At 40.7% G+C, this 21,487-nt stretch overlaps 1 protein-coding gene across 1 annotated transcript in view; it reads left to right on the top strand.

The window, feature by feature from the left end:
• Nucleotides 1–21,487, top strand: part of spon1b (spondin 1b) — an 84,707-nt gene that overhangs the window by 12,476 nt on the left and 50,744 nt on the right. The window contains exons 4-7 of the mRNA XM_056387424.1: nucleotides 3,108–3,241; nucleotides 16,598–16,671; nucleotides 17,677–17,799; nucleotides 18,240–18,388. Of these exons, the coding sequence (XP_056243399.1) occupies nucleotides 3,108–3,241; nucleotides 16,598–16,671; nucleotides 17,677–17,799; nucleotides 18,240–18,388 (480 nt within the window). The remainder of the gene's footprint in view (nucleotides 1–3,107; nucleotides 3,242–16,597; nucleotides 16,672–17,676; nucleotides 17,800–18,239; nucleotides 18,389–21,487) is intronic.

Below are 21,487 nucleotides of genomic sequence, written 5' to 3'. Positions count from 1 at the left end.
GACTCGGGACTTATCTTTATTGTTGTAGGGCTCGACTTTTTGCACATGTAAGTGAGATAACTGCTGGGTTGCAGGACTGTAAGGCACCAGTTGTATTTATCACTGCTCTCAACCCCGAGTGTCGGCCAGAACACCACGGACGGCCGGGATGAACTCTCTGTAGCACAAGCTCGGGCACGGAGAATAAGAGGAGGACTCAAAGGACGGGTCGATGGATGATTGTATTCAAAAGGAGTATGTGTGCGGTTTTCTGTCAATAAACAAAGACATTAATGCAAGAGTCACAATACAGTTCAAATAATGTGAAATAAAACACAGTACGTCATGCGGCCCGAGCGGATTGGCTGTCTTTGTACTGGACTGTCCCGAGTCTGGTCTTGATTAGGACTTGATTGTATTAGTATTATTGTAATTAAAAGGACTGCAGAACTGCCCAGTAGTCAAATGAAGCCTGAGCCTGAACACAGTGATGTGAAGATCTGAGTCGACAGCGTCAGGGAGAGAAAATAAGCTGTTTTTTTCATGTCTAGACAGCAGCTTTGTGTTTAAGTATTATTCTTGTGCAATTTGTTTCAATTTATCTTTCTATCTCACTATTCCCCTCTCTCACAAAACTCTCTTCGCTTTCCTCTTCTCTTATGTTTCTCTCTCTTCTTTTTCCCCCCTTTATCTGTTTCACGCCTCCCTCCTCCCTCCCCGCTCTCTGTCTCCCTTTCTCTCCCTGTCTTTTAGCCGGTTGTTTGTGTCTGCTTTTGACTGACAGAACTTCAGTCTTGGTGACACAAAGTAAACCAAACTGTGAAAAAGACAGAAACACGGAAAGAATTTCTTGAAAAAAAAAAAGAGGAAGAAAGAAAGAGAGAGAAAGAAAGGAAAGAAAGAAAAGAAAGAAAGAAAGGAAAGAGCTGTCTGTGACTTTTGTACCCATCTTAATGTCCTATCAACAGTTTGGGAATCATTGTTAATGTTGAGCCGACGCAGCTGGAGAACACTAGCTAAGGTCATAGGCCGTGGGTGCATGTGTGTGTTTCTGTCACTGTGTGTGTTTAGTCTTTAAAAATGTCTGACGAGGGCCAAGTACTGAGGGGAATGGCCTAGACGCATCTTGAAAACACAAGACTGTTATTATCCAAAGCCTCTTCGGGACTTTGAGAGTTGTCCTCTTTCACGCAACTTTGTTGTCGACTCAAGCTGTGTTAAAAAAAACCCCCGAAAAAACAATTAAATCTGGATCAAAGATCAATCATGTTACTCTTACTGCTGCTCTTGATATTAAACACAGTTTATTTCTGGGTTATTTTACAAACTGATACCATATTGTAACAGACATGCACAGTGCACTCATCTCTGCAATCTGCAACTCCCACTATAGCACAGAAGATAAAACACTGAACACTGATGAAGACTACTCCCTCTGTTCACCCACGACACATTTATGAGGAAGAGCTCCTCTGATAAAATCTTACAAGTATTAGTTTTGGTTATACTGGCCTTAGAAAAGCGACGTTGTTTTAATGCTGCTTTCTGTTAGCCTGGGAACTGTTCACTTCATTGGCAGAAAACAGGACGTTTCCTTTATTTGTTATGATAAACCTTCACAGTCTTTATTTTTAGTTTAACGATCAGTCATTTTAAATAAAAACTGGATTACCAAAGGTGTTTTCAACATAATAAATGAATATTAAATGCACAGTTAGTCCCTGTGCAAACATGCGTCTCAGGTGATCTGATCACAAGTGGACAACTCTTCAGTACGTCACTTCACAGTGAGTTAAAATCGTTCTCGAGTCTCGAGTGACCACTTGTGATCGTATCTCACTTCTCCGCTCCATATGAAAATAGACACGCACTTCATTTCTGTTTGCAAAGACCAAATGTGTTATTGTTTTCAGTCAGTTCGACTATGACAGACAGGTCTGCTGTCAATGTGTTTGTGTGTGAGAGAGAGAGAGAGAGAGGGAGAGAGAGAGAGGGAGGGAGGGAGAGAGAGAGAGAGGGGGGGGGCAGGACAAGGAGGGACTGAGTGAATCAATGTGCTGCACACTGCTCTACAGTGAAATAAGATTTTACCATTTTGAAATAGTAAAAGAAAATAGAAAGTCAATATGTGGAGGTCAATGCTGATATTGTGGCGGGCTGCCACAATATATATGTGTGGGAAACACCATAAAAATATGTATATAAATCAGACTGTGGCGGAGGACTTCAGTTAAGTAGACAGTCCTTCAAACTCCTAAAAGAATGTGGCCATATGTGGCCCAGAACCGTCGATGCATCTCGGCTGCGTTCACATCTGTACTGAGGGCTATCCAGATGTGATTGGATCCCCCGAGACGCATGTTAATGCCTGGTCTGGACAGGGCCGCGGGGAGAACTGTTATGACAGCGGTCTTGTAGTAGTAATATACAAAATTGCATAAATCCTGTTGTTTCCTAGTCTTACCTCTCAGTCTCTCCTCCCTTTTAGTCCAGACCGAACCGTCTGAATTACTATTTAATGGATTGCCGTCGGCATTCCAGGTTCCCAGTGGATGAGTCTCAATTACATTTGTGATCCCCTGATTTCTCCTCTAGTGCCAACAGCAGTTTTACAATTACAGTTTGGAGTAACATATCTTCGAAAATATTAATTGAGTTGCCACGAAAAGATGCTACATACCGTAAATTCATGATCCCTAGTGGATGAATTCTAATGACTTCAGTCTTCAGCGCCACCAGCAGATTGAAGTTTTATGCATTGAAACTAGAAGAGAACGTAGAAGTGAAGATCTTTCTTTATGGATATGCACCAAACTTTGTACAGGCGTTCACAGTTCGCAATAAGATGAGACTCGTCATGACGATCCCCGGACATTACATCCACCTCCACCTTTTCAAACTTGTAAGCAAAGACCAGATCTATCACGTATTGCATATGCTACTTGAAATAACATCTGTCTCAGGGTTGAGCCCCTTTAGAGAAGTGCAGTTTTGGGTTTGCATTGCAAGGCTAACTGCTCCCTGTGGCAATGGTTATGTAATCCACTGCTTGGGATGATTTGGATTCTCTTTAACGAGCAGTTTTTTCACATGTTAAAACGAAATATTCCATTCTTTTGTTTTTCTAGATCATCGATGAGGAGGACACGCAGTTCATGACCAACTGTCCCCCCGCAGTGACGGAGAGCACGCCTCGCAGACGCACCAGGATACAGGTGTTCTGGACGGCACCGCCGACCGGGACTGGCTGTGTTATACTGAAGTGGGTTTCATTTTTTTGTCTTAATTATGCGCCTACATTTAAATAGGATTAAACCTTCGTACATCACAGTGACGATTTAACCCATTTGGTGTTAAACGAAGTCACCTCACATGGTAATACAGTTGCAAGCAGGGGCAGTTTTGAAAAGTAAACAGCTTCAAAAGCTTTTAAAGTCACTTACTAAAAATGCTGACATTAATGTGCTGCATTCACAAACAGCGGGGAAATAAGTAGCTGCCTAAAAGAAAGGAAACACATTCAAAAACCATATGCTGTGCTTTAACTACTTGATAACATTAAAAACTACAGGTATAGTCTGTGAAGTTATATGCAGTTTTCTTTTTCCCACAGCACAAACACTTGATCTACAAGTTAAAAAACCTGAGTGCTGGACTTTTACACCACCCATGAAAACTGCATCCTGCCACGGTCATTGTTGTTTTTACAGATAGTCATTATTGGTTATAGGGAACACAATAAGTAAGCTACTGCCAGGTGTTCCTCGAGAAGCTCTGACACACTGTGTGGCTGGTGTGAAGGGACCGGCGCTACAACAAAGAGACAGATGATGATTACAGGGGGCAATTTGTGGTTTGAAGCAGGTGTGACTCAAAAACCTGCACTGTTATTTCATGATTGATGTGTGTGTGTGTGTGTGTGTAGCTGTGTGTGTGTGTGTCTGACCTTAGTTTTTTGTCACTGTGTTAAATAGCAGCAACAACTCCAAGACTACTCTGAAACTCTGAATTAGACTGAATCAGATTAGTGGGCTGTATTATTTAATTCGAACACATTTGAAAGGCATTACCTGCTTCTCAGCGATTTCAGCGTTTCCTCATAAAGAAAAGATGCTGGGGTGATAGTAGTGGTGGAGTGGTGACTGAGGATATATGTAAGGCATAAATATTAATAACACGAAGGCCATGAGTTCAGTGTTCAAACTTAGAGCCTGGCCGATACATCAGCTGAAGTCGGCTTGTCGCACATATACCAGTAGTAGCCGACTAGTTGGACAATTATAAATAAGAAAATGCAGTACAGGAATTGAAAGACATGTTTAAGGTAATTTAGAAAGTGCCATTACTACATAGTGCGTCCACCTAATAGAACTGACATTTATTTTTTAACTGTGAAATCTGGCGTGTTGTAAACACAACATGGACACCTTATAACACCCTATAAAGCTGATATGGCTAACGTGTTAGCAAACAGTGGCTACATTCAGTAGACACAGCATTCATTTAGAGTCGTGTTTCCGTTCACCTGTTACTTTTGTTTTGGTCTCCGCCAACTAATGAGAAAAATATCTGGCTATTTATCTGATCAATGAGCCACTATGTTCACCAGCTAGCTGCTAACTAGCTGTGGGCAGGTTAGTGTCATTTCTAACCGAGAACAGTTGATGAGAGCTGAGGGGAACTCAAATGTTGGGCGTGTTGTATTCTTTCGACCCACTGTGGATAAAAAAAGATTGATTAGTGCAGCTTTAAGTCTCAAATATCAATATCAGTATCTGCCTCCTGGTTGGGCTCTTTTCAAATGTAGGTTGACATTGACTATAGCTATCACTCTTTTCTTATACGAAGATGATTTTATTTTTTTTCCTAGACATCAGAGCATGTGTAAATTTGTCTTTTGGTGTTGGTAATGTTGTTGCAAACCGACACTCAAATACTCACTCAACAACCCACGTTCCTGAGATTGGTTAAAAGGGAAGGGGAGACCAAATGGCCCCGAGTACAAGATGCACCAGAAAAAAATATAAATGTATGAAAACACATTTTAGACACACATTCATCATATGCAGTGAGAATAAATACAACACGTTACCACCAGGGATGTAGAAAAGTACATCAGGCCTCTGAGGCAGATGTGCTAATTATCACTTCTATAAGTCTAATGCACGACATACAGTCAACCAGAAGTGATGTGAAGCTATTCTGGAGTCGGTGCGAGACGAGCTTGATGATTATCTTGTGACTTTAATGATGTTTTGCTTCATCTCTAACTAACCCTCACAGACTGAAAGACTTTGAAAAGTTGAATCTCCCTCCAGTAAGAAACTTTAAACAAGGGAAAACATTTTTTTTTTTTTTTTTTAATCAAAAAGGCACTTTCACAATGAATCATGATTAGATGTTCTTTGTGCTGCTACACCTCTAGCAGACTTTCAGTGTATCATATTAACAGCAGCTTTAATGTCATCCACAGTTTGTGTTTGTACCGTCACCTCAGCTCATGCTGCGGTTTAAAACAGTTTGAATTTCACTGAATGTAGTGGAGTGGAGCAAAGTCTGTGTTTAGCCCTCGGACTAAAACACTTTGACGCTCGTGTCATGATGAACAAATTAATTCTTAATGTTGTTCTTACAAAAGCTGTGGGTTGCTGTGTGAATTACGGCTAGGTATAGAGAGAGCAAGAAGACAAAAAGACTGACTTAAGGAGAAAGAAAGATGGGAATCATTTTTCTCACGACTGTGATTTATGCCTCTGCAAGAGTTGTATGAGGACAAATAGCTCTTACAATTAATACATGATGAAGTGTAAAGTGTAATTCACGCCGCCTGTGTGAGCACAAACAAATCTTACGTGGGCTCGTACAGCTACACTGAGTTATGGCAATATGTAGCAGCGAGCCACTTTTTGACAAATGGAGAATACAAATGATAAACAGCCGATAACTCAGAGTGAATGTGAGTCTGAAATTGTTTCTCCTTCTGTCTGTTTTGCAACAGTTCTGCCTTTTCCCTCTCTCTCTCTCTTTCTCTCTCTCGTCTCCATCTCCTCCCTGACATGCATCTCTTCCTCCTCTGAGCAAGATGCTATAACTTGCCCTTACCTCCACAGTATACTCACAGCTGTTACTTTTAATTTATCTGCCGCTGCTGTATGACAGATGGCACGTAGCCATCCCAGTGTTTGCTAGTTCAATAAATCTAGCCCTGCGTAGGGGAACATCTGCTATGCAAATTCACCTCATATTAATGTCACTTTTGTCTGTCAGCAGTGTGAAAGAGATTTAGCATTACCTCATCTAACACGTATGCCTTTCTGTTTCACCCATAACTGCCCGCTCTTTGCTGTTGTGACTTGCTCCTCACTTTGTCTTTGTTCAGACCGATTTGCAGCTTTTCCCCCCAATTGTGCTACAGAAGCAATTTCATATCAGTCAGCGAGGTACTTAGCAGTAGGTCTGTGCCATAGAAACATCACTATAGTGGACAACGTTAGCGGCAGTCTCCGGTGAATCATGTCTCATTGTACCGGCCAGTGACAGAGATAAAAGAAAGAAAATTAACTTTAACAATGAATCTTCACACCAAATTGCACATTTTCACTTCACATCCCACATCATCCTGCACCGTGGGAATACTCTTCTTCTTCTTCTCCTCTCTTATTAATCTTGCAGTCTGTTTTCTCTCGACTGCCCGGCGCTCTGTTATAGACTATGCTGCCAGTCCAGGATGTCAAGCACATGTCTCTCAGCTCATTCCAAGAAGCTTCAAAATCACCTCCTTACAGTTGGGAGTGTTCCAGTAGCTTCCCTGCTTCATGCGAGTCTCACTGGTCCTTTCACTAGCGGAGCAGGCCTCCAGGATTGTTTTTTTCAATTTGATGCCAACTTCAACACCTGCTATTTCAAAATCAGTGCAATTATATTTTTGGAGGAGGGGTGATAAAGCTCTCTGTGACAGCTGTAGTGCCTAAACAGAGGGACAAGTTTTTAATTACAACATTAGCTGGAGATTTTTTTGGTTTTAATATTTTTTGTTTTATTTGTAAATACTCTAATTACATATATTGACTTTGTTGCTGAGAATTAGATGAGATTGATACCGCTCTTATAACTCTGTGGAAAAGGCTACAACCAGCAGCTAGTTAGCTTAGCTTATCATAAAGACTGGAAACAGGGATAAGCAGCTAGCTCTGCCTTGCTAGCAGGGTAATAAACCTTCCGAGTTTGGGCTACCGGAGCACAAAAGACAGGACTGTTGCTAGTCAGCTGTCGCACTCACTAGCTGGGAGAGAGTGTCTGACCAAATTGTTTTGCTGCGTTTCTGCCCAGTGCTTTGGGTATGACCATAGCTTATTCAGACCTGTCGTTTTGATATTTCCATCATTTAGATATACGTTTGTAAATCCTGCAGAATGCTGCTAACCCGATCTATTTCCTGCATAGCCTTCTCCGAAGTGACGGGTAGTTCTGTCAGGATGTTCGTTGCCATGGAGTCTGGAGTCTCAGTGAAGCTGCCTAACTTGTTGCTGCTAGCCATGCTAGCATTAGTAGCAGCCTGCCTTGCTGTGCTTGTTGTTGAATTTGATGTTGCTATCTTCCACAAGTCCTGTTAGACAACTAGTAGGTAGCATAGATAAGGGTAATAGGTTATTTGACATTATACTCTTTTGAGGCAGCCATCATGGTCATTGGTCCCCAATTGAAAACAGCAATTGATCATTTAAATAATTCTTTAATAACAAAAATACCAAAATTCACTAGTTCCAGCTGGTCAGATGTGCATAGTTGATGTGTTTTAGTCTAGGATAGTACATCTGGAATCTGGGTTTTTTGTTGTTGGTTGGATAAAACATCCAGTTTGAGTAAGTCCTCATGGGCTTAGAGACTTTTATAGGCATTACCCCTATTTCCTGACATTTTATAAAACAAACTGAATGAATAAAATTGAATTGATAAAGTAGTCTGCGATTTAATTGGTAAGGAACAGGAGTTAGTTGTAGCCCTATTTAAGACTCCACTTTTTAATGATCACATTTACTACAAAAATCCACTTGGGATTAAACTTTTTTCCTCTCTGAAATGATGTGAAAGCTGAACACCTGAGAGAAGTCAGCTGTTAAACACACTCATCAGTTTGTTGGCAAGAACATGGAGGAAGAACATGTCAGCGGCTTTTAAATAGCACTCTCAAACATGTGCTATCGCTGCTCGTCTCAGCCGTTACTGGCACTGGAACTAACAACAACTTCAAGATACAATGTGCAACTTCTTTCCTCGAGGCAGGAAGCGTACTGTCAGGCCTGTCCTCCTCCTCCTCCTCCTCCTCCTCCTCCTCCTCCTCCTCCTCCTCACTTAGTAAAGTTTTCACCCCAACTCTTGTCATTCACCCTGTAGAGCTGACCGCCTTGAAACAACATGTAGCCTGAGGCTGAGGGAAACAGCATCTGTAAAGCCTCTGCAGGCACTGAAAAAGGCCACGCCGATGTTGACCATGTTTTTAACTCTTCTGACACGTATTTAGCTTCGCTGTATTTATTTTTGATACTGTGTTTCTCCATTCTTGCTTATCTTCTATCAGGACACTTCTGAGAGTTTTCTAGAGTTGTTTATAGTCAGTTCAACCCATGACAGAGTTACTTTTACCAGTGGTTGAGGTTGGTTTCGATCGGCCTTTTCTCAAAGAGTTGTCTGCGTACAACCAGTGACCCCTTGTGGTCAACGAGTAGATTTTTTAAATATATCATGTTTTAGATGTTTGTGTTTCTCAAACTCTCTGTGAGTCACCACAAAGCCTAGTGACTACTGTATATTTTGTTTTCAATATTAAATCAACTTGTATGTAATTTCAAACATTACCATGCGAAATGGTTGTTTTGCATTGTTATTGGACTTCAATGCAACTGACCGTTCTGCGACACTGCTGGCTCACGTAGCTTCACCAGTTTACAGTTTATGTTTTACGATTTGCGTGACATTTGAAAGGGAAAAATAAATCAGGTGTAGCAGACTCATGTCTAACACTTTATTTTTCACACTTGATTCAAATAATGGAGGCTCCATTGAATTAATTTGGGTATTTTGGCAACTGTAAAATGTAAGTGGCTACAACTGAGAGTGAATTGGTAATGTAGCACAAAGCAAATGTCATGTAAGCTTTAGTTTGCTTTACAGCAGTGGATAATCTGTTGAGCAGAAAGATGTCTGAGATAAACTGTTATACAATATCAATGATCTGCTTGTCAGCCAGTTACAAACAACAATCTGTAGCTTTCTATAATATATTGCGTCTTCTTTTAGTGGCAATCAGCCTTCTTTTGTAACTAAAAATCAAAGTTGTTTAGATGCAAACACTGATATGGGATTCTACCCGTAGAAATGTACGCAGTTTCAAAAGAAAACAGCTCACACTCATGCACACAGATATTTAAAATTATCTTCCAAGCTCAGGTTTGACAACCTCTGTAGATGACAGTTGATTTTAGAAACTGGAGACGATAAAGTGAAAAACAGCTTGATTACGTTTCTGTTTCATGGGGAAACTGTCAAATGGTTGCTTTAATAATAGCGAGTCACCCACACAACTTCCCTCCTTTCTCCATCTTCAAAGCATCGTTCAGTTTCAACGGTTTTGAGGAGGATTTTCAGTAGAAAGTTTCTTTTTTTTATATTTCTGCCTTGTTTTGACTTTCATGTTCGGCGAGCGTGACGTGCCTGTATACGCGAGCTCTTCGGCTGTGACGGCGTGTACGTCCATGTGAGATTGTGTTTGTGTCGGTGTGAAAGATTCTGTCTTTGTGTTTGTGTGTTTTCCACCTCAGGTCACCAAGGTCCTTGTGGTTGTTCTGATGAGCTCAGCCCAAATCTGGTCTTTAATCTCCAGAAACTCCTGAAAAGTCTTTCAGCGTCTGGAAATGTTTCCACCCGAAGCTAAAAGTTACAGAGAGAGATGAGAGAAGAGTGAGCAGAAAGAGGGCGAGGCAGACTGTTTTGCTGTCCTCTTGATCACTTCACATCTCGTTATCAAGTGTACTCTTACATTTCTCCTCTCACTCCATCACTGCCCTCTGGTCGTCTGTTCATCACATTTTCACCTCACATCGACCTCCCACTCAGTCTTCCCATCAGTATTCTGGTGCTGTTACTGGGAGGAGGAAGGGGCCACTAGTCGTCTGCTCGTTCAGTGACAACACAAATCCAACCGCCAGGACTCTGACGCTGTTTGAGAGCTGGATCTAAACTCTTCTGTCTTGACTCGGTCACAGACAAACACAAGCCTTGGTAAATTTTGAGAAAGAAAATAAATAATGATTTAGAACTGGAATATGCAGCCAGTTCATTGTTATTGTTTGGAAAATTAGCTCTGACATTTGTATGAGATGTTACGACCTGCCAGTCGGGTGAGAACTGGTTTTTCAATGTGTGCAGTCTTTTTGCACTGTGAGGGTTAAGGCTGGCCCTAACTCTAACCCTTCCTCTCTTGCAGCAGCTGCTGCCGTTGAACTTTTGGCTGGTGAAAATTGTTGCTATGTTATTGATGAAGAACCATGTGTTCAGACTGAAGGCAAAGTTGAGCAGCCACTCGGCTGTGTTTATTCTCCCCAAGTAGCCAGCCGCCTCGGCAAATACCAATGGTAGCTATTAGCCATTTGCTTTTTCCTCGTGTCTCCAAACAAAAGTTTGCGGCAGCAGATAACCACTCAGTGGATGTTGGCATGTCCTGCTGCAATATGAGTTTTTAAAAGGGCACGTGTTAGTTGGTTTTCATAGCTCCACACCAGCGACAGCTGTGATCGGAGGAACAATGTTTTCAGATTGTCTTTCCACCCCACTCTTGTGAATGTGACATATCAGGAACGCCTTGAGGGAACTCCTTGAGGGAATTTCTTAAAATTTGGCTAAAACGTTCACTTGGACCGAAGGATGAACTGATAAAACTTTGGTGGTCAAAGGTCAAGGTCGCTGTGACCTCACATCCATCTCATTCTTGTGAATGTGATATATCAAGAACGCCTGGAGGGAATTTCATTGCATCTGGCACAAATGTCAACTTGGAGTCAAGAGCTGTGTCTTAATTCAGAGTCTGTGAAGAGTCGAGGAAGACATGGCCTCCATAGCCATCGCAGACCGTGAAGGCTGGACCGAAATGAGGCAGTCTGGTCCACAAGGATTTCCTAATTATTATTATTATTATTTTATTTGCGGAGTCTGCCATGTTCTCTTTTTGAAAAGTGATTCCAAAGCGATTCATCCCTGGCGCAGAATGTATCTTGGAATAGGTTGGGACACAAAGGAGTCACCTGGTCTTCGTTGCCTGGGAAACGAAGGACGTATTTCTCAGCAGCATTTGAAGGAGCCTTTGAGATGGTCCTCAAATGCAGCATTTGAGGGATGTAGCCCCTGAATTGAGACACAGTTAATGAACTGCTAAAGATGTGGTGGTCAAAGGTTAAAGGTCATTGTGACCTCACTAAACACGTTTTTGTAATTATAACAAATTCTCAGAGAGCAGAAGCAAGAACCACTGACTTTGGAGTTATTTATGAAATGCTATTCTTCTTAGTAAGACATATCTTCTAATATTTATAATAGTTGAATAAACCCTTATGTTACTTACACATGTCAGAATTTCCTCATCAAATCCCCAAGCTAACCTTTATTTTTTAAAACACAAATCACTTATTTATTTATGCTCTCAATTTTCAACATTAATAACCAACTGATTTACGCTTCTATTGCTCAGAATTGATTCCTGCCTTGTACCCAAGACAGTTTATTTTTGGTTTCTAACAAACCTTCTACAAATCCTTGTGGATTTGATGTAATTCTCATTTTGATACAACTGGACTATTTTATGTAGATCCCATTTTCCATCCTTGTCAATCCATGAACTTTCTCCCAGTTGTAATGATCAATATCCATCGGCACATGTTCAGTTTCGTTCCTGGCGAGTCCTGCTGACTTATGTATGTTTTGCTGCCGCAGACTCAATTTTTATATATGTGCAAATAAACAGACAAAAGGAAAGTAAATAGCATAAACTGATTTGCTCTTCCTGCTACCTTGAATTGGATATATTCCTCTTACTCAAGTGATGTTTATCATTGCAGGCGGGAACGCTTGTCATGGAGTGGAAACATTATTACATGAACAGTTACGCAGTTGCATGTGTCGGAGCTGCTCTCTGGGGAGCTCCCCCACATGAATCCAAACAGCATGCTGAAGACTCAGCAGGGAGGCGCCGTCCACGCCTCCAGGGTACACAGAGGAGAAGTCAGCAGTCGTGTCGCTGAGATGAGGAGTGTATATATATATAATGCATGAGGCATGAGATGCTATTGAAAGTATGATTGATAAAAAACCCGAACAAAAAAAGGACGGGTGAGTAGAGGGAATAGGAGAAAGTAGTCAGTAGTCAGTGGCAGTATAGTAGGGATGGAAAATCTAGATTTGTAATCATTCATATTATTTGATTGCAGCGCATAAGTGGTGTTGTTGTTTAGTTTTTCTATGTTTCCTTACAGGCACCTACTTTACATTTTTTCTGCCAGAAAGTGTCAGAGGTACAGTTTGTAGCCACAGCAGCTAAATGGGTGTGCTGTTTGACAGACGAGCCAAAGAGAGAGGATATCTCCAGGGACACGCTACGCTGGGTGTGCGTAGCCAATGTGAGAGGCCAGATCTAAAGGGGGAAGCTCAGCGATGAATCCCACAGTCAGAGTGGATGTAGCAAATCAAATCTCAGTGTTTCAGGGGATGTAATGGGGGAATGTTGTAGATTAGATGGCGATCCCATCCCTTATCCCACAACCCCTCAGATTGACTGATATTTAAATATGCATACTGACCATTCTTCTTAATGATTTGCTGCTCAGTTACTAGTTGCATTTAGATATTCAGAAACTACTTAGTAACTGGTCATTAATTAGAAATTAGTTCCTGAGTTGTTCCTTTCTTGTTGAAGTTATTCAGGAGTTTTTGTAACTTATTGCAAATGTTACCAATGAGAAAGTTAATGCTGAAGTTTAAGTTATAGGTTAAAACAACTTTTTGGTTATGGTTATTTGTAAATGATGTGAGTTCAGGGCTGAAGTTCAAGGTAAATGTACAGTAGATACTTTTCTTCACACCTCCACTTATTCACTACCGGAAATGATATTTTAAGCGCTCTCTTCAGACCAGAGGGAAATACAGCAACAGTGTTAGAACTTGTTTCCTCATACACATATCTCCAGTGCGCTCTGCTTTCTCTGAGGTGCAGTGGCCTGAAATTGACAAATCTTCAAAATAGAGATGAGTAAACTTGCAAACTGATGCACAGATGGAACAGATACATCCAGCAAAGAGGGGATGTCTTTAAGGAAGATGGGAGCAAGTGTAACTTTGAGTCCTTATTGCTGAAAGATGTAAAAACCAAATGACCAGATTTATCACTGGATTGATTGATGATTTGATCAATAAATACAAATAACCATTAGCATCATTGAAGCTATTAGAGAATTTACTTGAAACGTATGAAGGACAGTTCAGTAATAGTCTGTATATTTCACTTTTGTTTTTCAATTTCATGCCCAAGCAGTCAACCCATGTTGCAGGGTATATTGCACCATTCAGTCTGTGTAAGATTTATAGGAGCAATATAACCACTAACTCCTACTTAATGTCACCAGTCCCTCCTCTGTCTCCACACCCGGTGTCATTCAATTCACTTCATTATCTCGGTTTTATGTGTCTCTGTATGAGATGAGGCTTTTCAAAAAGTGATAGTTATATATTTGTGATATATTTCCAATTATATAATATAATTATGTAGCAATTTTTGTCTTTTAAAGTTTACGCATTGTGACTGCAAACATTACCTTTAGGATTTGCAACAGTCATTTAGGTCGTTTGCTGTCTAAAAATGTAATACGGGGTTCAGGTCATTAACCGATTTGAAAACGATACAGTGAAAATGAAGATTTATCTGAAGCCAATGCAAGATAAGCGGATATGGTTAACAATTAATCGAAATATTATCGAAATCGCAATATGGACAAGTGCAATGTTCAAATCGCAGGAGCTGCAATTTGTTTTTTTTATAAAAGTGAAATGTGACTAAACAGAGATGCTCCGGGCCACAAATCATATTCACCACACGGAAAGGAACACGATTGTTTGGTACAAGCCCCAACAAAAATCACACCAAGAAGAGAAAATAAAATGCAAAAAAGACTTTCCAACTGAAATCGCAACTATATCGTGACTATATATCGTTCAGCTCTAATGGTGGAGCCGCTGCAGAGGTTTTCAAACTGCAAGGTAAAGGTACAATGTGAGGTGAAAAGTGCAGGTGTGTACAGGTGTTCTAAAAACAACGAGAAGTAAAGGATTGTAGTTTGGCCTGCTGATATCTCTTGCTTACCGCCAGTCTAACAGCAGCAGCTGGGACACGCAGCTCATGGAATCAGTTAAAGTACTTTAAGACCCTTAGTGCCGTGTTGCAGCAATTTGCGTCAAAAGCATTTTCCTCTGAGTCATAACTCAGTCAAATCTGGATATTTGTGTCTCACACTTCCGGAGGATATCGTTAGCACCTCGTTCATCACAAATAACTGGCCTTAAATCTGCTTAGAAATTGTAGTTTTCTTTAATATCACATTAATCCAGTGATAATCATTTGCCTTGGATACATTGCAAAGGAGAACTTCTAATAGCTAATTCAGTGAACTGTTAATGGTGCTAGTTTTCCCGAATGTGAATGTGAATAAACAAATACAGGCAAAAAAACAGGTGTAAAACAATTACATTCAAACGTCCAAATGTTCAGGTTTGTTCATATTCTTTTACCAACGCAACAGTTTCTCTCCCTGCCGTCCACAGGAATAAAAGATTAGTCTACCACGATCATATACATATTCACATACATACATAAATATCATAAATAAAACAAGGGGCAGTAATTGCCTGTGATGTAATCAGCAGTACTGAAGCACACACTCTGCAATCAAATGCCCATAACTACACAATAAAGAAGTCTACACCTTCATGTTCTTATAACAAACTAAATAAATCCTGTATCAGTCTGAATAGATTTACATCCATATTTACATCTATATCTATATAAATCTATATATGACTGAAAATCTCTTGAGCTGTGTCTTAAAAGAAATCTTATTCAGGGATTTTCAGATAAATTATGGTAAATTATTCCAGTTAACGGCTGTCCTTAACAGCTACCTGTCTCTGTCTATTTCTTTAGTAATGCTTACTGCATGTAAAGGTTACTCCTCAGAAAACACAGTTTTGCCGTTTAATGACATATTTCTCAGAAGAAGGCTAGAAAACTACACGTCAGCCTCTCCGCCACCCTCAGCCAGGACAGACCAGTGTTCATCCTGTCAACTTCCCGTCTGTACGAATGGTCCAGGACCAGACATGCCACTCAGGCGTGCACGATCTAAAGCTTGTGCGGATCTTTTTTTCTTTTTTTTTTTGCTGCACTGCATCACATCACAGTAGCCGACATGTGTCAGAAACAAGCATTGTACAGGCAGTTTAATGTTTTGAAGTTATGTCAGAATGTAAATAAGAAAGATATGATGTGAAATGATTTACTCTAGTTCTGTGGATTACAGCATTTCAGTGAATATTTCTAGGCTTAATAGACATTATGCATTCATGAGCCTGGGTCCCTGTTGTACACTAATTTTCAGTTTTGGGTCCTTAGTTAAAAAAGAAAAGAAAAAAAAGAATCCCTTTCTATCAGCCACATTGGTGTAAACTGCTCGGTGTCTATGTGTTTTTGTGTATTAAAAGCTAAAAATCACATAATCCTCTAGTTCTGTAGCAAGATTTAAATCATCCAACATTTTATGACAGTGAAAGGAAAGTGTTTTATCTCAGAGAATTTAGCCGCAAACCTACAGAAATATTCAAAGGGAACGTAAACGTATTGGGAATGTATGCAACTCTTTTGCAATGGAATGTAAAACCGCTGCAAATCCTATTTCTAAGTGTTGAAAGGCCAATAGACCTCATTGTATCTGTGACATTTTTCACAGGATTTCCATAAAAAAGGTGCCTTGCATAAAGCTTGACAGCTTTAAATGTGCGATATGAGGAATGCAGTTCCTTTGGACTGAAGGGGGATTTGAATGGCTCTGTTAAAACAACTTATTTTCATTGGGACAGTTTCATTTTCAGTCAATATTAACTCATAAGTCAGAATCTGGCTCTGTCCACGACGTCCACAGCCTGTGTGAAGAGAGATCTATATTCTTGCTTTCCGACTGTAATTCCAGCTCTCTCTTCCTCACGTCCGTGGGCATGATTGCTCTGTTAAATCTCACATTGCAGCGATGTGATTGTGTTGTGATGTTTGGAGAGTGCAGCGCTGTTTCTGTGAAAAGATGTGTACTCTGTGCCCATTATGAAACCTCAGGGTACCCATTACCTTCCCCTCTCACTGAGGATTACATAGATCAGATGCTGGGAAAAAACACACTACAGTGTTATTCATCTAATGCCCCTTTTTGCACCCCTTTTACTATCCCACTTTCTCTCCCTTTTTCCTTCTCTCATCTCTCAGTTTTTCTCCTCTCTCCCTCTCTCACGTCTCCCTCTCTCTTTGTGTTTGCAGGGCCAGTATTGTCCAGAAGAAAATCATCTATTTCCAGGAAGAGGGCTCTCTCACCATTCGGCTTTGTGAGAAAGGTAATGACAGCTGCCCATCATCTCTACCTCTCCCTTGTCGGCTCCTCATCTTTTCATCCCCTACCACTCATCATGGTGCCATTATCCCTTGTTTTATCTGTCGGTTTTTTTGTTTTTTTTCTCTCCCCCTTTCGGAGCAGAACAACTCCCAGTCTTTTATACCGTGTTAAAAAAAATATAAAGCCAGCAGAGGCAGCAGGGAAAACTGTGAGGACAGTGATTTATAGATCTCATGGGAGTCTGTGTGGAATTTAAATATTCCTTTGTATGTCACCACAGAGAAGCGCCATAGCTTTTATGTTACCTGTCATTTCACTGCAGAGAAAAAATGGCGAGCCAGTTTTGGAAATCTGTCAGCACCCCAAACAAACACTAAACCCTTGTGAGACAGTGAGAAGACAGGACTCTCTTAGCTCTGATGCACACGTTTATTGTGCAATAAAAATCAGAGTCTGAACAAATGGTCTCTCAAACTTTATCTCAGGGGAATTTCACTTTCATGAAATCTTCCCATCCTCAAGAAAATCTAATTTTCCAGGCTATTATGCAAGCCAATCAAGCCACACCGTTTCAATTTGCTGACATAAGTTAGGCGTCTTTGGTGTTTGACTCATCCCGCTATAACTTAGATGTCAAGTGAGGATTTCTTCCGAATAATTTGGCAAGTCATAAATATTCAAGTACTCCCCTTGACCTATCTTTGCAAAACATTGGTCCAGTGCAATATCTGAATATTTATGAATCTCTGTCAAGGCTAATGTGTTATTTAAATACCAGTTTATTCCATGGATGTAATTTTGTGACATTCTCCCTGTTCAAATTGTAGTCATTCATCTGGTAATTTATGCAGGTGTGCACTTGTGTTAAAGCTTACACACCGACTTGTCTCTGTTTGTCTGTTAAATCCTCAGCTGTGTATAATTTATTTGGTTTGAGCATCTCGTCTCTAGCCTTACAATCTTGACGGAGGGGAGTGTATGTGCATCACGTCCTGTCTCCCTGCAGAGCGTGTGTTTGGTGAAGCTACGGGAGCTCCTGCCTTGGAGTGCTGCGCCTGTGGAACAGCCAAGTACAGACTCACCTTCTACGGCAACTGGTCGGAGAAAGTGCATCCCAAAGACTATCCGAGTGAGTTGGACAGCACGCATGTACACCGTGCACATTAGAGAACGCACTGCAGATCTGCAGGAAAATTCATCATCACTCAAGCATGTGTTTCTCCAGCGTGGTAGGGGTTTTGGCTCTTGGGTGGAAAATTACCCAGAAAATGAGACAAAAAAGTATGAGAAGAAAATGGCACAAAAATTATGATGAGTGTGGATAAGATCAACACAGCTGCACAGCTTTAGAGTCAACTCACTGAAAACAGCTCTTGAAGAAATAGTTTGATATTTTGCTTATTTGCTTTCTTGTCGAGAGTTAGCTCAAGCTCTTATTATTTTACTTTATCGATAAATATAACTTTTTTTTATCAATAAATAAATTACTACTACTGTCAGCTAGTGTTTATTTAAGCCACTCAAACTCTTCTCTCTTTCTTTTTCTTTCCTCCTGCTCCCGTCTTCCAGGACGAGCCAACCACTGGTCGGCTCTGATTGGTGCGTCCCACTCCAGAGGGTACGTGCTGTGGGAGTACGGAGGCTACGCCAGTGAGGGAGTCCGTCAGGTTGCTGAGTTCGGTTCCCCGATAAAGATGGAAGAACAGATTCGACAGAAGGTAGAACTGACATGAGATGAGGGCTGTGTGGGTCTCTTGTCAGTCCATTTCTGATGTAACAGCACTATGTTCGTGTCTTTCCATTTGTTCTCTGACCCTCATGTTGGACCAAACCTATGTGCTAGTGCCAAGAAATGGGATCTGTACAAGAATATCCAAGAGTCCAAAAAAAATCCAAGTTCACTCAAACTGCAACACTCATCAGAGCAAATACAGTAGAGTGCAGATTCACGCTCGCATTTACAACATACTGTGAGGTTAATGACGGGCTGAGGCAACAACAATCTGAAATGACACACACTAAACTAATTTTCCTCTGATAAAATGGCGGCTGATGAATGTGCAATACAGTGAAATCCCCATTTCCACATCAGACAAAGCATTTACATAGCAACACTGCGCTCACCATCTCATTATGCTGGACTCTGCGTGAATTCAGATTCCTGTGGAAAACATCAGCGCACGTCTATTGAGTGAACTATGCCTTTAGGGGATCAGATATTTTTGGAAGGCATCCATTGGACAGCACCCCAAGAGGACAGGCCGTTGCATCAGAATATGTTGTGTGTGTGTGTGTTTGTGTGTGTGTGTGTGTGTGTGTGAATTGAAACATAGCACAGACAGGGAGGAGAGCATGACTGGACACAGCTGAGAGGTGTGCTTGAGCATACTTGTGTTTGTAGGTGAGTCAAATGCTTGCATGGCTATTTAAACCGGAACCCGTATCGGGCTGGGTAATGTGAAATGGGAAAGAAATTGGCCGACTGTTCTACGTGGCTATCCCTTTAAACGGCAACTTTATACTGCTTCAGCTTGAACGAACCTCCTTCACCTTCACCCTACGCCCACTTACATTTCCACCCCCTCACAACTAAGTTTAAAGAAATGAAAATTAACATATGATTCTTTTCAATTAATTCAAACACAACCAACCTACGTTGCCTAGCTCTGAAAAACATTGCACTATAGACTCAACATTACTCTGTTCATTCGTGGTGCCTTTACTGCCTCACTCGAGGAACTAGCTAACATTTTACAAGAAAGAGAATTTCAGGGTCACAGTGTGAAAAGATGTAAGATTTTATCCATATGGACCAGCCCTAATCTACATGTTGCATATATGTCGCTCGTGAGTGCTGGTTCGACTCGGGCCTCCAGAATACAGCTGTCTCTGTGCATCCTCTTTCTGCCACTCTCTCTCTCTCTCTCTCTCTCTGTGGGTACTGAAAGGTGTGTCCTGGCCATTTGCGGGGGAACAATAGTGTGTTGTTAGTGGGCTGTCAGTGTGGTGTGTGCCTGTCAGTTTAGGTTTGGGCTGTTGTGTGGAGACATTAGAGGCTGACGGACAGCCCTAACTCCTCTCTTGGCTGGCTCTGTCTGTCTCTGGGGCTAATAACTACCCTGACACAATGGAAACTTCAGCCCGTTTCATAGCGGAATGAGATGGCTTGATTGTGTACTGTAGACTGGAATGTTAGCTATTGAGCTGTAGAATGAAACAGCTTGATTGTACACTGTACACTGGAATGTCAGCTATTGAGTTTTTCTTGGACTTTGTAACAGGGAGTCTTCAAACTTTTTCTAATCCATGAATCAAAAAACTTTTTGGTGGCCTGCACGGTGTCCCAACCATTAAATGAAAACTACGATTTTCACTTAAAAATTGTAGTAGGCTGTATTTTCAATTTGAGGGGCAGTATCGACCCACAAGTACAAAAACAAGTAATATAAAATCATATCTACTAAAATAAATATAAAAATCCATTGTAACACATTACACATACTAACAATGGTTCAAAGTCTTGAACAGATTTACCAGTTATTCAAGAGAATAGGCAAGAATCAATGTGTGAGTGAAATTAGTTATTCTTTGATTAATTGATTAATTGTTTAGAGTCTTCATAATCCAAGAAATGTCTAAAAATATTGTAGAATTGTAGTTATGTCAGACCAACAGTATAAAGTGTTAAATGATATAAATCAGCACATCATCAGCAAATTATCCCATCTTAGAAGCTGGAACAGGCAAATCTTTAAGAAATTGACTTAAACAATTAATTTTTTTACTAAAACTGATCAACCTACGAATAGTTTTTGCCCTCGAGGACATTCATTGAAATTGCTAAACTTTCCTGTGTTGCCCTGATGTGCTGTAATCACTGAACTGATAGAAACAGTGTGAAAATCAGCCAGCAATTTCCTCACTAACATAGTTTTTTAAAAATATAATAGTGTAACTATTGTGCATTGTGCAAGGATTGATACCATTCTCACATCTGTGCGTGACATATGAAGCTGCAGGTGGTTAGCTTTGCTCATTGTAGAGACTGGAAATGCAATGGAAATGCTCTGTCCAAAGGAAACAAAATCTGCCCAAAAGCATCTCTAAAACTCACTAACTAACAAGTTATAACTCAAAAAAGTGTAAAAATGACAGTTTGTGGTTCTCTAGGGATGCAAACTGTTATGTGTGAGTTATAAAGCAAATGAGCATAAGCAATAAAGTACTGAAGTATTCCGCAGGGAAGCAGATTACAGACAGAGGAGTAAATAGTGGACTACAGCTGGAAAAGTTCTCATTCTTTAGTCTCATGAGAACTTTGAATTTATGTTAAATACTGCAGTTGACAGTCTGACTCTGACACTCTGCCAGATGGGCTGTGAGAGTCAAGTCATCTTCATATCATCATCAGCAGCCAGTCACATAAATGGATCCAAGCTAAGTGTATTCATCAGCACACTGGAGTGACTGATGACACTATATTTTCCTTCAGGTTCATTTCAGTTTTTGTGGGTCCTCATGCACATAAACACACTCCACCTTGTAGATAAAACAGTTTCTGTAGTTGTTGAAAAAAAATAAAAAATATGTTTTTTGGTTTTAGATACAAACTAAAGCACACACATACACACACACGCTGTTTTCAATTCTGTGGGGCATCTAAGTTCGGACTGGGTGAACATCGAAGTGGCGGCTGTAAAGGTGGGAAGCCGACATGGGTCAGTAATCCCTGTCTTAGCTGAGAATCCCAACCATCCAGAGGAGCAATCAGCTGTGGTGATGTGTGGACAAAGACTTAAGACCAACCTCTCCAGCCC

This window comes from Seriola aureovittata, chromosome 10 (assembly GCF_021018895.1).
Source record: "Seriola aureovittata isolate HTS-2021-v1 ecotype China chromosome 10, ASM2101889v1, whole genome shotgun sequence".
In the NCBI taxonomy this organism is placed as follows: Eukaryota; Metazoa; Chordata; class Actinopteri; order Carangiformes; family Carangidae; genus Seriola; species Seriola aureovittata.
Note: the sequence above shows the minus strand (reverse complement) of the source record. Positions and strands in the feature narration are given on the sequence as shown.